General features: G+C 36.6%; 1 protein-coding gene across 6 annotated transcripts in view; it reads right to left on the reverse strand.

Moving 5' to 3' along the window:
- The window catches only part of ELAC2 (elaC ribonuclease Z 2), a 105814-nt gene that overhangs the window by 45158 nt on the left and 43930 nt on the right, over nucleotides 1–16726 (reverse strand). For all 6 annotated transcript variants that reach the window (XM_001373477.5, XM_056817459.1, XM_016430891.2 and 3 more), the window contains one exon: nucleotides 12670–12765. In XM_001373477.5, the coding sequence (XP_001373514.3) occupies nucleotides 12670–12765 (96 nt within the window). The remainder of the gene's footprint in view (nucleotides 1–12669; nucleotides 12766–16726) is intronic.

Consider the following 16726-nt stretch of genomic DNA (forward strand, 5'->3'; position numbering starts at 1 on the left):
ACAGGAAAAGGACAAGAGATCAACTTGATTTTATGAGCTAAGGTCTCACTATCTTGGGCTGGGTGTCTCCAAAGAGACAGACTATAGAATCATAAGGAATCATTTGCAAATCACTCTTCATGAGAAATTGGGAAATATTTTCAGAAAAACTGCCCAGACTGGCCTAGAATAGACATAGGACAATTAAAGAGAACAGTAATATATGTCTTTGAAGGCTGTGAAAGGCAAGAAAAGGAAAAAGCTGAAAAAGCTAAATTTAAAAAGGACAGGAAAAAGAAAGCTGAAGCTTAACTCCTGTTTTAACAAATGTAAATTAATAAATTGTGGCTCTTTTGAGAGAAATACTAAGGACCCTGGCAGATAAACAATCAATGCAATGCTATTTCTGTGGTAAGCAAGGCAACGCTTCCGCAAATTGCAGGCAGAAGACTCAAGATAATAGAAACAGAAGCTGGAGAAATAACAATAATAATAATAATAATAAACCCTTCAACAGAGTTAGTGATTGTAATGGGGTGAATCATAACTGAAACAATAATACCCCTCAAGGAATATGTAATCACTGTGGGGCACAACAGGGGAATGAACCAGAGAGATAGCCACAGGAATGGCCAGGGATATGGCCAAAGAAATCAAGATTTATGATGGTACAAGGGAAGGGAAGGAACCTCACGAAGTTTGGAAGTGAATTTTATACCTGATCAGACCTGAATTGTCTTATTAATGTTAATTATGCCAATCTGCTCCCCTCCCCGTAGTGAAGAAATCTATGCAACGCAATCTTAAATGCATATCTATACACAGGAAGCAAAGTTTATATAAAGAATTTCTAGAGCACTACTCTGACAGCTATCAAAATTAGAGAAAAAGACTCTTGGATTCATTGTTCATATATAAAATGGGTACCCACTTCACACCTAGCAGACTGGCTAACATGACAGCAAAGGAAAATAATAAATGGTGGAGAGATATGGCAAAAATGGGACATTAATGCATTGTGGATGGCGTTGTGAACTGATCTAATCATTCTGGAAGGCAATTTGGAACTATGCCCAAAGGGCGCTAAAAGACTGTCTGCTCTTTGAGGACCATACCACTGGTGGGTTTATACCCCAAAGAGATCATAAGGAAAAAGACTTGTACAAAAATATTTATAGCTGTGCTCTTTGTGGTGGCAAAAAATTGGAAAATGAGAGGATGCCCTTCAATTGGGGAATGGCTAAACAAATTATGGTATCTGTTAGTGATGGAATACTATTGTGCTCAAAGGAATAATGAACTGGACAAATTCCATGTGAACTGGAATGACTTCCAGGAATTGATGCAGAGTGAAAGGAGCAGAACCAGGAGAATCTTTTACACAGAGACAGATACACTGAGGCACAACTGAATGTAAGGGACTTCTCTACTAGCAGCAATGTAATGATCCAAAGCATTTCTGGGGGACTTATGAGAAAGAATACTATCCACATCCAGAGAAAGAATTATGGGAGTAGAAACACAGAAGAAAAACTGCTTGTTCACATGGTTCGATGGGGATATGATTGGGGATGTAGACTCTAAACAATCACCCTAGTTCAAATATCAATAATATGGAAATAGATCTTGATCAATGACACATTGTAAAACTAGTAGAATTGCTCGTTGGCTACAGAAAGGGGGTGGGAGGAGGGAAGAGAAAGAACATGAATCATGTAACCATGGAAAAATTTTCTTAAATAAAATTTTAAAAAATTAAAATAATAATAATAAAATTAGTACCATCTACTGACATTGAGTGACTATATCCTGTCACACACACACTGCGCTTGTTTTTGGATTTGATTTTGCTTTATAAATTTATAAATAAAGTTTATAAATTAATCTAATCTAAGATGTTCTGTTACACAATGTTACTTTTAGTTAGTGTGTTTTGGTTATTAGTAATAAGTTCTATTACACTGTCTTCATTTGTATCCTCTTCCCATGACTGGTCTAGTGATAATGTCATTATAAAAGACCACAGTCACGTTGGCCAAACTCTTTTCCAAGGCAAAGTCATTGGTCCTTGTGGATGCTGGGTCTGTCACCAGATCCATAAGAATTCCGGGAAGGTCAGATGTTACCTAAAAAAATCTTTTGATCCTTTTGCTTTTGTTACATGTCAAAGAGATAATAATAGATGGATTTCATCAAATTAGTCACAACCTGTATCAATGGTCTTTTGAGAAATTTAAGGAACTGAAAATCTCAGTTGATTTTAAGACTTTCTGAAGCAGTTTTCAGATACTTAGGAGCACCACTACCTCTCACTGATCACGTGCATACATGATTTGAATTTGCATGTGTGAAGAGAGTTAAGGGTCCATTGAGTAGTAGGTATATGGGTGACAAGGTGAAATGTAATCTCACCATCCGACACCCTACTACAACACTTATTTGTGCTAAAGTAAAGCTAGGAAACACAATGGATGGGACACATAAATACATGTTTTTTACTACTGTTACGATCTCATCCAAGCCGAAGGTAGATTTCCCATAGGGCTTGGTGACCCTGAACATTTCTATGTTTGTAACTCTTCAGCTTACTCTATCTTGTGGTTTGGCTTGTATTACCCTACCTGATCAGTGCATGACCACTATATTGGCTGGGTGGACAAGTCCACAAACAGAAATCTAGGTACAGTGTGGCAGGAACCAAGAGGTCAAGGCCAAATTCAATAGCATCCTCTTCAGCAGTACAGGGTTTTTCTGAGCACTTCTGCCAAATTTTGGAATGATGGCAATAACAGACTATTAGAAATATCTCAGCTGAGGTTGAAAGATTGATTCAATATACAGTTGAAGCCATCTCCCAGACTTTTAAGGTTATCTCTTTCCTACAGGATGAGATTGATTCCATAGCAAAAACAAGTTATACAAAACCAGCTGGCTTTTTTTGATATACTTACAGCCAGATCAAGAAGTGCTTGTGCCCTTATTAATTAATCTTATTGTTCTTATATAAAAAGACCTGGTGAAATTGTGACAAATATCCACGAGCTTCCAAGGATTTCAAATGACAATAAGCAAACTGCTATAGAGATTTAAGTGACATCTGATGGTGCAGAGTGGAACCTTATCATGACTATACAGAAGTGGTTTGTTTACTACTATAACCAAATAGGCTTTTTTAATCTTGGGAATTGTGGTGCTTTTTAGAATCTGTCAGCTGTTGTAGCAAAATTTATACCAAATTTTTATCAGGTGCAAAAATTATGTACAGTAACCCTGTCAGTCATAGCCAAATTAAAGAGGAGATAGCTCTCACTTTTGAGTGATAAATCCTTTCATTATGCTTCTGTTTGGCTGACCCATTGTTTAATGGGATGTGCAATATGATTTTGGGGGGAGGGGTTTCTTCCTAATTGAAATTTGATTTTTTCTTCCTTTTTTTTAACTTAAGAAAATGGAATTAGCATTGTTATTTTGATTTTAAAGGATAAGTTTACAATAACAGTTTTAGTAGCATTGAATACCCAAAAGCATTAGACTATGGAAACCTTCCATTGGTTGTTAAATATTATGGCCCTTTAACTGATACTTGCATCTGATTTCAGAGGAAGGGACTGCTCATGAGCCACTGCACAGTGCAAAGAAATACAAGGTCAAGGAAATCAACAATCCCTGTGGGATTGGTGAGAATCTATGCCAAGGGAGAGAACTTGCCCCAGGAATTCAAGGAAGTGATTCTTTAGCAAACCTGGATACTTGACTTCCCTGTCTCTCAATTTAAACACATATCCCTGTTTGGTTTTCACTTTGGTTCACTATTACTGTGATTGAAGGAGAAATCAGACCAGGGAATCATATTTCCCTTTCATCTCAGGCTTTTGTCCCTTATTTCTTTTGTAGTATAGCAATTTTCTGTACTCCTGGCTGATGATAGGTAAGGGCAATATTGCTGCAATTGTCCTGCATGCTTGTAGGATATAGGCTACTTCAATTGGGCCTTGCTGGTAAATCAAGGACCTGTTACAATTTCACTTTTTATTCATATTTATATATTTTTTTTAAATCTAATTTTCTCTCTCTTTTTTTAAGAATTGATTAATATACCTCAGAGCTAAGCCATGCAACCTGGGCCAGTTCTAGCGGTGGTAAAAACTCTCCTGACAGGGGAGGAATTGTGTAATTATCTTAACACCCAAAGTTTAAGATATTTCAAAGTAATTTTAAGAAAAGAAAATTATCAACACTCTGGAACAAGAAAGTAGATCTTTTAGAGAAGATATTATAGGGATGCTTACAGAAATCATACACTACATCAAGAGATCCAGAGTGAACTTTTGGATATAACAAACTGAAGTGAAGGGGAGTTGAGCCTACCACTTAACCTGATCGTAAACTCTTATGCCAAAGAGGAGTGCCCCTAAATAGCTTTGTGTCAATATGCCTGTCGATCACTTTTCCTTTCTCTTTCCCCTTCCCAAAATTATTGCAACTCCCTCTATGTAAGGTGCAATATTTTATACCCCCTAGTGAGAGGATCTTAAATGTAGAGACTCCATATGCAGAATGATTTATTGGGGAGATCTGACATATTAATCTGGTAAACCAAGAATAAGGAGATTTAACATGCTGATCCTCCAAAGAATCAGAGAGGAGTATTATGTGAGGAAAATTACCTCCATCCATTTGATGGCATTCCCTGATGAAAGTCTAAGCATCTAGCATCCCCCACATCCCCTGACAGCAGCGTGAATATCAGTGCACAATGTCACTAAGGAGGAAGGAGTTAGTTGAATTTTAAAAGGGTAACACAGGAGGGAAACCCCTCTGCGGCTTCCTGAATGAAAAGAGATCAGATGCACTAGATCAGGAATGGTGAACCTTTTAGAGATGGAGTGCCAGGCCCTACTCCTACCCCCTAGACTGAGTTCTATGCTATACCCTACTTCCCCACCTTATCCCAGACATGAGAGGGAAGAAGCATTCCCACTGGGCTCCTAGGCAGAGGGGCAGGTGATGTGAAAAAATATGATCAGGTGCGGTGGAGACAAGGAGGGGAGGGAAGCAGCTTCACCAAAGTCCCTCTGCCTCGGGGATGGAAGGGGGAGTGTGAGGATGTTAAGGAGGAGGGTAACCCACATGCCCAGAGATCTCTCTGTATGGTATCTTTGGCACCCTTGCCATAGGTTCACCATCATTGCACTAGGGGTGTACTGCCTTTACTTTACAACAACCTACCTCCAGCATCTCACTCTCTCTCATCTCTCACCTTATCCTTTTTGATTAATAAACCATTTAAAATATAGGGCCAAACTCCCCATTTTTAATCCTTACAAGCTTCTATATTAAAGGACCAGAAGGCAAAGGAGCTAGGATTACAACCAAGAATCATATATCCAGCAAAACTAAATATATTTCAGTGGGAAAAATGGATACTTAGTGAAATAGAAGACTTCCAAGCAAAATTTCCTGACAAAAATGCCACAGCTAAAAGAGAAAAAGAGACCCAAATACAGACTCAAGAGAAGCATAAAAAAGAGATCACTTGAGGAATTCAATAAAGTTAAACTTCACATTACTACATGAGATGATACTTGCAACTACATCATCACTATCAGGGTAGCTAGAAGAGGTATAAAGAGGCAAAGGCCTAGGTATTAAGTTGAATATGATAAGATATCCACAAAATAAAAGGGTGAGAAAGGGGCATGCTTAAGGAAAAGAGGGCAGGAGAGATAGGAGGGAAAATTACCTCACATATTTAAGGCTTGAAGTAAATACAGTGTAGGGGAAGATTGAGGCTATGGGGGGTGGTCAGCAGTTTCTGTGCTGAGGTTGAAAAATTGACTTTTACTGTCATCAAAATTAGCTCAGAGGGAATACCTAAATTCAGTTGGGTATAGAAGCATATCTTACTTTATAGGGAAATAGGAGGGGAGGAAGAACAAGACAAGGGAGCTGTTAAAAGAGAGGTCTGACAAACTTATTTCCCTTTTTCTTAGTATAAGTTTCTTTTATGTGAAATTTTTCATTTCCCCCAATTAATGGAAAAACACTTTTATATTAGTTGTTTTTATTTTGAATACCAAATTCTCTTCCTTCCTCCCTCTATAGAGATAGAATTATAAAAATGAGAGTGAATTTAATTGAAGTTGAAAGTTAGTTTTAAGAGACTAGCATGGGCACAGGCTAAGAACTCTGAACAAAGGATTCTGAAATGTTGGGGAGAGAGGAGGGAGAGTTTTGAAGGTGCAACAGTCACTTCACTCTCTTCCTGTCCTGAAGTCAGAGAAGGAGCTGCTGCTCACTGCTGAATTTCTAACCAAGCCTGTTTGCAAGAGAAGGGAAACCTTTTAAATTCCTTTGGAGGTACCTTTTCCACAGAAGAAAACCCATTTAAAGAAGATCTCTTTATTCTATCAACCTTGATTGAGAAGTGTTATCCAGAGTCCATTGGTGGGCTGAGCAATTCACCTCAGGCATGATCCAGCCTCAGGTGGACTCTCGATTTGAGTTCATGCTCATTCAACTTGGAGAAACTATTAACAACCAGATAAACAAACAAGAGAGGACTTTTAGTGTCAGCATAGAGAGGGTTTGGGGATACTTAGTCAGAAGCAGGGAGTAACTGGGAGCTTCAAGATCTTGAAAACTCCATCTTGCAATGGATATAGAGGGAAGTGGGAAGTAACAGAACTTAAGAGATTAGGGAATCCTTCTTTCTAAATCCTCCCTCCTTACCCTATGTCAATCAATAAATCTGTTACTGTTATACCAAGAAGTTTTGGAAGTCTGGCTTGTGCTCTGGCCCTAGTGTGGTAAGGCCTAATCTGCCTTACTTCACTAAAGGGGACTGTGGTACTTATACCAGTTTCCTTGGATGGATAACAATATCCATCCACCTCAGTTTATACATATTACTTCACCTACCACTTTCCCTGAAACAGAAAACAATCTAATATAGATTTTACATGTGCAATCATGCAAAACATTTTTCCATATTATTCCTTTTGTGGAAGAAAACAAAAAATGACAGTGAAATATTACTATATTTTTGGTTTGTTTGGTCTGAATCTCTTAGATTGGCTATTATGACAAAAAAGGAAAACGACAAAAGTTAGAGGGGATGTGGGAAAAACTGAGACCATAACACATCATTTAATGGAGCTATGAACTGCTTCAATTATTCTGGAGAGCAATTTGGAATTATGCCCAAAGGGCTAAAAACCATACAAAGTCTGTATTCCAAAGAGATCAAAGAGAAGGACAAAGAAAGCATTTGTTAAAAATATTTATAGTATCTCTTTTTTTGTGGTGGCAAAGAATTGGAAATTGAGAGGATGTCCATCAACTGGGGAACGGCTGAACAATGTGGTATGATTGTGATGGAATATTATTATATTATAAGAAATCACAAGATGGATAATACTAGAAAAACCGGAAAAAGTTCCATGAACTGATGCAGAGTGAAGTGAGCAAGACCAGAAGACTGTACACAATAATAGCAATATTGTACAACAAAAAAGTGTGAATGACTTAGCTATTCTCAGTATTAAAAGGATCTCAGACAACCCCAAAGGCCTCATGATGAAAAATAACAACTGTTTCCAGAGAAACTGATGGAGCCTGAATCCACACCAAAGAATACATATTTACTTTTCTTCTTTTTTTATCTGATTTTTCTTCCACAAAAGGCCTAATATGGAAAAATGGTTTACATTATTGCAAATGTAAAAAATACATCAGATTGCACCACTGAGGAGATGGGAGGGAGAGAACAACGGATTCAAAATTAATAAATTACATGAGCACATAAACACACACACACACACACACACACAGATTATCTCACTTGGATCTATTTTCCATGTTTTTCCAAAAAAAAATTTTCATATTTCCTTCTATTTACTCATTCTTTTAATTTTGTTTGTTTCCTGATGTCTCACAGATCATTACCTTCTACTTGCCAAATTCTAACTTAAAAGTTAAGAATTCTTAAAAGAATTATTCTCTTCAGTGAGTTTTTCTACCTTTTTTTCCATTTGACCAATTCTGCTTTTTAAGTTCTCTTCACTAGATATTTGGGACTCTCTAACCATGTGGCCTATTCTGTTATTTTCTTTAGTTTCTTTAATGTCTCTTTTACCAACCTGTGGACTTTTTTCATGATTTTCTTACATTATTATCATTCTCTTCCCAATTTTTCCCATTTGATTTTTTAGATCTTTTTTGAGCCCCTCAAAGAATTCTATTTGGGCTTGAGAGCAATCCAGTTTTCTTTGAGGCTTTGGAACCAGCAATTTGAACTTCAATGTCTTCTTCCAAGTTTGTGTTTTGTTCTTCCCTGTCTTCAAATTATCTGTGGTGAGTTTCTTTTTTCTATTGTTTGCTAATTTTTCCAATCTTTTCTTGACTTTTAACTTTTAAAAAACTATTAAGGTCGGATTATGCTCCTGTGCTGTAGAGGGCACAGCCAAAGCTTCAGGGGTTTTTGTGAAGCTGCTTTCAGAGTTTGTTCTGAGGGTCCATAGTTATTCAGTTTTTCCACAGTAGCATGATCTAGGTAGAGGTGTGTTTAATACCCTCCTGGCCTATGCTCTGGTCTATGAGTGACAAGTACTTCTTTCTGACTAGGAACTTTGACCTGGGTCCCAGTTCCCCTTCAGCTGCAAGAGCTTATGTGCTAGTACTACTCCTCCTTGCCCTGGAACTGTGATCCAGAACTGTTACTTGAATCTACAATAGTCTTCCCCACTGTCAGCAATGGGATCCCTATAATCTCCTTCTGACCATTTGTCTGACCCCTTCACAATATGTGTACTGAAAGCTTTGGAAACAAGCTGCTTATTCAATTGTCCCCAAGGCCTTTGCTGGCTTGATGAGGAAGGCTCTGACTTGGTAGTCTATGCTCCTCCAGTCATAGCTTAGTTCAACAGATCTTTTCTGTCAACCTTCTAAGTTGTTTTAGGAAGGAAAATATTTTTACCCATTCTTTTTTGTGCATTCTGCTGCTCCACAATTCATTTTGAGGCATTAAGATAAGTTGCTTGGAGGGGAATTTGGGAGAGACCAGGTGACCTGGTCTTGTCTCCACCATCTTAGATTCATCTCTCCTTAACACTCTCATTTCCTTTTTTGAGAGGATTACTAAACTAGTAGAGGAAGAGACTTATCCATAGAGCTTACCTAGATTTTAGAAAGGCTTTTGATAAAGATAACTTTTATGGAGAAGATAAAAGATATGAATGAGGATAATATAATCATAGATTTAGAACTGGTTAGATGGTCAGACTCAAATAATTTTTAATGGCCTAATGTTAACAAGATAGGATTGCTCCTGGAAAGTACTCTGGCATGCATACTTGTCTCCATGTTGATTATTAATATGTTTAACAGTGTTTAAGAAAAAAAAGGTAGCATTCTCAAGAAATCTGCAGACAATACAAAGCTCTGAGGACAATTCATACAATGAATAACATTCAGAATACACAAAGACTTTAGCAGACTAGAATACTGGATGAATCTAAGGTGAAGAGATAAAGTTAAAATGTTTCACTTGAGTACGTTAAAAAAAGGGAAGCAACATTTGTTCTGAAAAAGATCTAGGACAGTGATAGTGATGGAGAACCAGCCCCTACCCCAACCCCCAGACTAAGTAAGGTGCCTGCTCCTCCCAAAAACTGTATGCCATGCCCCTCCCCACCCCAAATGCCAGGCACTGCCCACCTACCCTGTTACCGGGAGGAAATACTCCCACTAGGCTGCTGGGTGGGGAAGTGAAGAATGTCCTCAGCAAGTGTAGAGAGGAGGAGGGGAGCAGTCCAAGCACTCCCTTCTCCTCTACCTCTGCAATCTGTGAGCCACCCACTTTACCAACCCTTTGTACTCCCATTGGACTGCTGGGCAGAAAGGGCAGATGATGTGAAAAAATGTGGTCAGGTACATGGGGGGAGGGGTGTGTGTGCAGAAGCTGAGTGACCACAGAAAGCATTCTGTGTGCCATCTGTGGCACTCATGCCATAGGTCCACCACCACTGATCTAGGGTTTTAGTTGACTAAAACTCAATATGAAATAAGCAGTGCAATGTGGCAGTCAAAAAAGCTAATGTGATTTGTACTCTGAATTCAACAAACCTCATTTAGCATATTGTGGACCACAACTTAAGAATAGGATAAACTGGAAACTATCCAGAGGAAAGCAACCAGAATAACAAACAACTCTGAGTCCATTTCACATGGGTATTCGTTGAAAGAAGTGAGCATATTTAGTCTGAAGACTTAGGAAGACATGAGGGCTTTATGGATTTTTTTGTTTTGCCCCAAAGGGCAGAAGCAGGAACAAAAGATTCAAGATGCAAAGAAGCAAATTTAGACTTAATATCAAGAAAAAAATTAACAATGAATTGTCCAAAAGTTGAATAAAAAGAGTTGGGGAATTCTTGTTCTTTGGAGGTCTTCAAGCAGAGGCAGGTGATAATTAGAATCTACTCCCCAGAACACAAATTTTCAGCATCCCACTTTCATTCTCACATTATGTTTTGGAGATAAAGTTTGTGTGAGACCCTGCTTCTTGCTCTTTTCATGCAAATGCAGCTGGGAAAACTTTACTTAGGTTATTTTTGTTCTTTTTATTTCTTTTACTTCAAGTGATTATTAATAAATCTTATAAAATATAATACAAGAGTTATTGGATATTAATTTTAATCTTACACAGGAGTCTTGCCAAAAATGCAATAGTAGGAATTTACTATATGTAATTAACCCAGAGAGTAACTAAAGTCCCTCCCTACTTTAAATTCTATAAGTCTATAAAATTGGACTGGATTACTTCTGAGATCTCTTAAATTCTGAGTTTATGAGAAGAGGGATTTAATTGTATTTAGTATATGAAATATTCATAACTTCTTTGGTGTGTATGTTACTTATACTTAAATAGGTTACAACTCTGCTATTATTTAGAAACCAATCTTTGAAAGTCGTTTTAATCTAAAAATCATCATCCCTGTAGGATATGTAGTCTATGTATAATAGTCCCCTCCTCCTGGGGTCATCCGACCTGTGTCCCTACACTACATGACTGGACATCACATTATCTTCCTTCTCTATTTCAAGTGAATATTAATAAACTCTATGGAAACTAAGAACCTGGAATTTTTAATTTACCTTTAACCTCTGAGAGAACCTAACAGATTAAACTTAACTGGTAAAGTCACAGAATCGAACTGCCAAAATAAGGTGGATCATTAAGTGAAGTTTTCTACATGCAGAGAATCATTACTATCAAACAGAAAATATGAAGAATGGAAAGATTTATAAGAACTAATAAAATCAAATTCTTTTTCAATGCAATGACTGAGTTTGGTCCTAAAAGAAATGAGAAAATGCACTACCCTCTCTTTCTTGCAAAGGTTAGGAACTGTTTGTGGAACACTGCATAGTGTAGCAGAATCAAATGATTAATTTTCCTGAAATACTTTTATTCCTCAATCTTTGTTATAAGGGATAATCAAATGGATAAAGGAAAAGGAGAGATAATATTAGGAAATGAAGATATAAAAACAAAATATATCAAAGGTATACATATTCACATATACACACATATTTGCATATATACCCAGACATGTACACCATTTTTGCTTTATGTAAATTCCTATCACATAAATTCAACATTATGTAACGAATTCTGAAAGAAACTCGTATTGAAAAAACAAACTGGCAACTTCACTGTAGACTACTATGTTCTCTCTTTCTCCACTCCAGCTCCTTAGCTTGCTACTCCCACTCCCCCAACCAAAACAAAACAAAACAAAAACCACTTCAAGTGAAAGCAAAAGAATAAAAGCACAGGAAGACCACTCCTACTCTCACCAAATCAGAGACTTGGCTTAAGATCAAGTGCCAAGAGAGATCTTTATTCCACTTGCCACCCGCCCCAATCATCTCCTGCCTCCATGTTTCTTCTGTCTTTTATACAATCACACTCAGGTACCACATTGTCTATCCCTGGCCCTGGAATGTTCTTGCACATAGTTCCAACCAGGCCCTAATATGACTAGTCCCAGGCCCTGTTATTCCTGTTCTCACTTCTCTTTCCCACCCTTGCTCCAACCATGTCACTGAACCATGTCTCCTCCCTCCCCAGGTGCACAACCCTTTTCTTAACTCCTGCCTTTCCTTCCCCATATCTTTGGGCAAATTCACATTACATAAAAATTATTTATGTAGAGGTCTGTGTATGTCTACAAATATATATATATATATATGTATATTTATTTATAGATATATGCATATACACAAATATATAAGTCAATGTTATAAGTATTTTTCTTCCTCACTACCCTAAATAAAATAAAGATAGAGAATAGAAAAGAAACTATTTCTGTCGCTATTAGATAAGCTGTAAAATATATAATTACACACACAACAGTTTAAACTCTTGGGAAAACTGCTACCTAGCCTTAAGGATTGTTGTAGGAAAAGGACTTTTTACATCACAAGATAGCTGCATGAATTTATAAATATATAAAATATATATATATCTCTCTCTTTATATAAATTATTACATTAATTTCTCTAGGCTTCTATTTCCAAATCTGAAAAATGAGCTGGATAGATCAGATTACCTCATTTCTCTTCTAGTTCTGACAGTCTATGAGCCTCAACACACAAATGTTAATTTTGCTATGACTTGCCACATACCTTTCCATCCAATGCTGGTATCTGCTATCCTGCAATACTGATTCTGGAGTCATGTGAACAACCACAGCCACAGGAGCCTCAGTCTCTTCTTGATACCTGAAATTAATAGTAATTTAATGAAAATAGTAAAACAAGTACACTCAACTGAAGAAATCAAATTCCCCTATGGACTGTCAATTTAGCCACCTACTATAGCTACTCAGTAGGGCTTTTGCTACCATAACCTCTAAATATGCTCAACAGAAATGCCAAGTCAGTACCCAGGGAATTTCCCTAAAAGGTATAAGAAGGAAACTTAATTTAGCTGCCCCTCATTGTAAGAGCTTAAGAATCCCTTTAGTTTGGTATCTTTAACTGTGTGATTTATAGTAAGAATTTAGTCTCAGGAAAAAGTCTGTGTATGTAACCAAAATAAGAATGTAGTCTCAAAATAATACTTGCATTATGATTTAAAATGTATGCTACCATATTGATCATAAGTAAGTTACTATGCTAATCATAAATCCATTCTATATTGTACTCTAAGCAAGCTAGCTCATGTTGGAAGTTACCAAAAAAAAACAAAACAGATCAACCAAGGGCTACTGGTGTCTGCAGACCTGGCAGGCCTGGAAAAGGCCTCAGAGACATGACAGGTCCAGAAATGGTCTCCAAAAGCTTTTGGAGATATTTTTGTTGGGGGATTGAGGACAGACAGAAAACTATAAAAGGATGTATGATTCGCAAGATTAGGTTTTGAACTGGGATGAAGCCTGCAGACCTCTGACCCTGTGATTTCTTTATCACAATAAAGCCAGACCTTTAACCAGAAGGGTCTCCCAGCATCTTATTTTTATAGTTGCACCCCTGGGGACCTGGACCTGAACTCCTGAAATGAGACCCTCAGGTAATACCTGGATCCCTCCCAGAGGAACTCTAGATCTGGGTTCAAGTAAGCCTTTGTTCTTAAGAGGTTTCTATCCTTCCTTTTATGGACCCATTACTATTATGTGGTCTGTTTCATATCTGTCTTAGTCTATTTGTGTTTTACATATTTCTGTGTTTCCTTTGGCTAAAATCTAGGAAAAATTTAGGTATTTTGCCATGCTCACATTGGTATTGTGATCAAGAGCTCCCTTACTCTGAGGAAAACTGGACCAAATAAATTGAACTAACTAAACTGGATGAACTAAAAAAGCACTTGCCCTAATACTAAATGATTTTTGGCTAGAGGTATCCCTCATTTTGAGGAAGGTTATCTGGAGTGAGTATTCAGTTTTAAAAATATTCCTCATAACACAGGAAAGTTTTTCCTTGAGGAAGACTAGTTCCATCTATGAGATAGCAACAAAAAGCCCAGATTCTTTTTTTTTTGTATGTTGTAAGTGAAAGACTCAGAGTAAATTTTACTCTGACAGGGACTTGCTTGTTCATTGGAGAGGAATAATTTCACATGTGGTCTGTTTTTGTTTCAATTTTTTCATTTTCATTTTTTTAATTAGTCTCTGACATGATGAACTGTGTTACTATAAGAGAAGTCTTTAAAATTACTCATTTGATCAACAAAAGCATTGGTTACATACACTTAAATAACTTGTAAGTTAGATTCCTGCGTGTCCCAATTACAGTCACCTATAATCTACAGATACTGAACTTGTTATTTCCCTATTTTGTTATGTGCAAAAGAAATTTTTTGGCTAGTTATGAAGGCTATAAATTTGCTAGAAAGAAAAATGGGAAGTGAACTTAGCTGTATTTGACCTGACAGCCCACTTGGGAAACTGCTGCAAGCATGGAAGCATTGTAGGGTTCCTGTTCAGTCTGACATGACAAAGGCTAAAACTCAGTGAGTTTTATGTACAAGAAGTTAGCTAATGAGTTATTGGGTATAGTCAATTAAAAGAATCTGGAGAGACAAATCTTAAGAATTATATATCCAGGACTTTATCTACTTTATTTGTTTTTGAAAGTACCATTGCCTAGTCTTATGTATTTGTTCAATAGTACTTTTACTTTCAATTTTATTAATTTCTCCTTTAATTTTTAGGATTTCCAATTTAGTTTTTATCTGGGGATTTTTAATTTCATCTTTTTTCTAATTTTTTAAGTTGCAAGCCCAATTCATTAATCTCCTCCCTCTCCATTTTGTTGATATAGGCACTCCAGAGATATATATTTTTCACCTGAATACTTCTTTGGCTATACCCCTTAAGTTTTGATATGTTGTTTCCTCATTGTCATTCTCTTTAATGAAGTCCATAATTGTTTCTATGATTTCTGTTTTGACTCACCAGTTTTGAAGATTTAGATTATTTAGTTTTCAATTAATTTTAAGTTTGCCTTTCCATGGACCCTTGTTAATTATAATTTTTATTGTGTTATGATCTGAAAAAGTTTAATTTATTATTTGTTTTTCTGCATTTGGTGGCAATATTTCTATCATATGCTGCCGATCTTTGTATATATACCATGTACTACTGCGAAGAAGGTATATTCCTTTTTATCTCTGTTCAACTTTCTCCAGATATCTATTAGCTCTAATTTTTCTAACATTTCATTCACTTCCCTTATTTCTTTCTTATTTACTTTTTGGTTTGATTTATCTAGTTCTGAAAGGGAAAGGTTGAGATCCCCCACTAGTATGGATCTATTTCTTCTTTGAGCTCCTTTAATTTCTCCTTTAGAAATCTAGATGCCAAACCATTTGGTGCATAAATGTTTAAAAGTATTGATATTAATTCATTGTTTATAATACTGGTTAGCAAAATGTAATTTCCTTCTTTATCTCTTTTAATCAAATCATTTCCTACTTTGGCTTTGTCTGGTATCATGACTGCCACTCCTGCTCTCTTTACTTTAGATAATGCATAATAAATTCTGCTCCATACTTTTACCTTGAATCTGTGTGTGTCACTCTGTCTCAAATGTTTCTTGTAAACAAGATACAGTAGAATTCTGGTTTTTAATCCACTCTGCTATCTGTTTCCATTTTATGAGTGAATTCATTCCATTCATATTCACAGTGTTATGATTACTAACTGTGTAATGTCCTTCATCCTGCCCTTTAGATCCTGCTCTATTCCCTTTTTCTCTGTTCCTCCTCACCATTATTTTGTTTTTTGTCACCTCCCTACCTCCCCCTCCCTCCAGTTACCTCACTCTTCCCTTATCTTATTCTCCTACTTCTCTATAGGGTAAGATAGAATTCTACACCCCATTGAGTAGGGTAAGATAGAATTCTATGCCCTATAGAGTATACTTGTTTTTCCCTCTCAGAACCAGTTAAAATAAAAGTAAAGTTTAAGCACTGCCCTTTACCACCCTTATTCCCCCTTCTCTATAATGATTTTTTCACAACTCTTTGTTATATAATTTCCCCCATTCTATCTCTCCCTTCCCTTTTCTCTCAGTGCAAACTTCTTTCAGCCCTTGATTGATTTTTTACATATCATTCCTATGAATATATATCATATATTCATATTCCATATTATCACATTTACATACACATATCATCATATACATTATAGCATCATAATCAGCTTTCTTATCCACCCTCTTTCTGAGTAAATTCCCTCTATCTTTTCAACTATTAAGAGTAATTTTTGAGAATTATAGAAATCCTCATTCCATGTAGACATATAAACATTTTGATCTTAATGAATCTCTTGAATTTCTTTTTGCTTTTCTCTTTGGGCTTTTCTTGTGTCTTGTGTTTGGGCTTAAAAATTTTTGTGTAGGTCTGCTTTATTCCTCAGGAATGCTTGGAAATCTTTAATCTTACTTAATGACCATTTTTTTCCCCCGTGAGAATTTACTGTTTTGCTGGATAGATGACTCTAGGTTGTAAACCTAGATCTTTTGCCTTCCCAAATACCATATTCCATGTCTTTTGATGGTATAATATAGAAACTGCTAGGTCCTATGTGATCCTGATTATAGCTCCATGGTATTTGAATGGTTTCTTTCTGGCTGATTGAAGTATTTTTTCCTTGGCTTGGTGACTCTTGAATTTCACTATTATATTCCTGGAAGTTGTCATTTGAGGATTTCTTTCGACATGATCTGTGAATACTTTCCA

This window comes from Monodelphis domestica, chromosome 2 (genome assembly GCF_027887165.1).
Source record: "Monodelphis domestica isolate mMonDom1 chromosome 2, mMonDom1.pri, whole genome shotgun sequence".
Classification (NCBI taxonomy): domain Eukaryota; kingdom Metazoa; phylum Chordata; class Mammalia; order Didelphimorphia; family Didelphidae; genus Monodelphis; species Monodelphis domestica.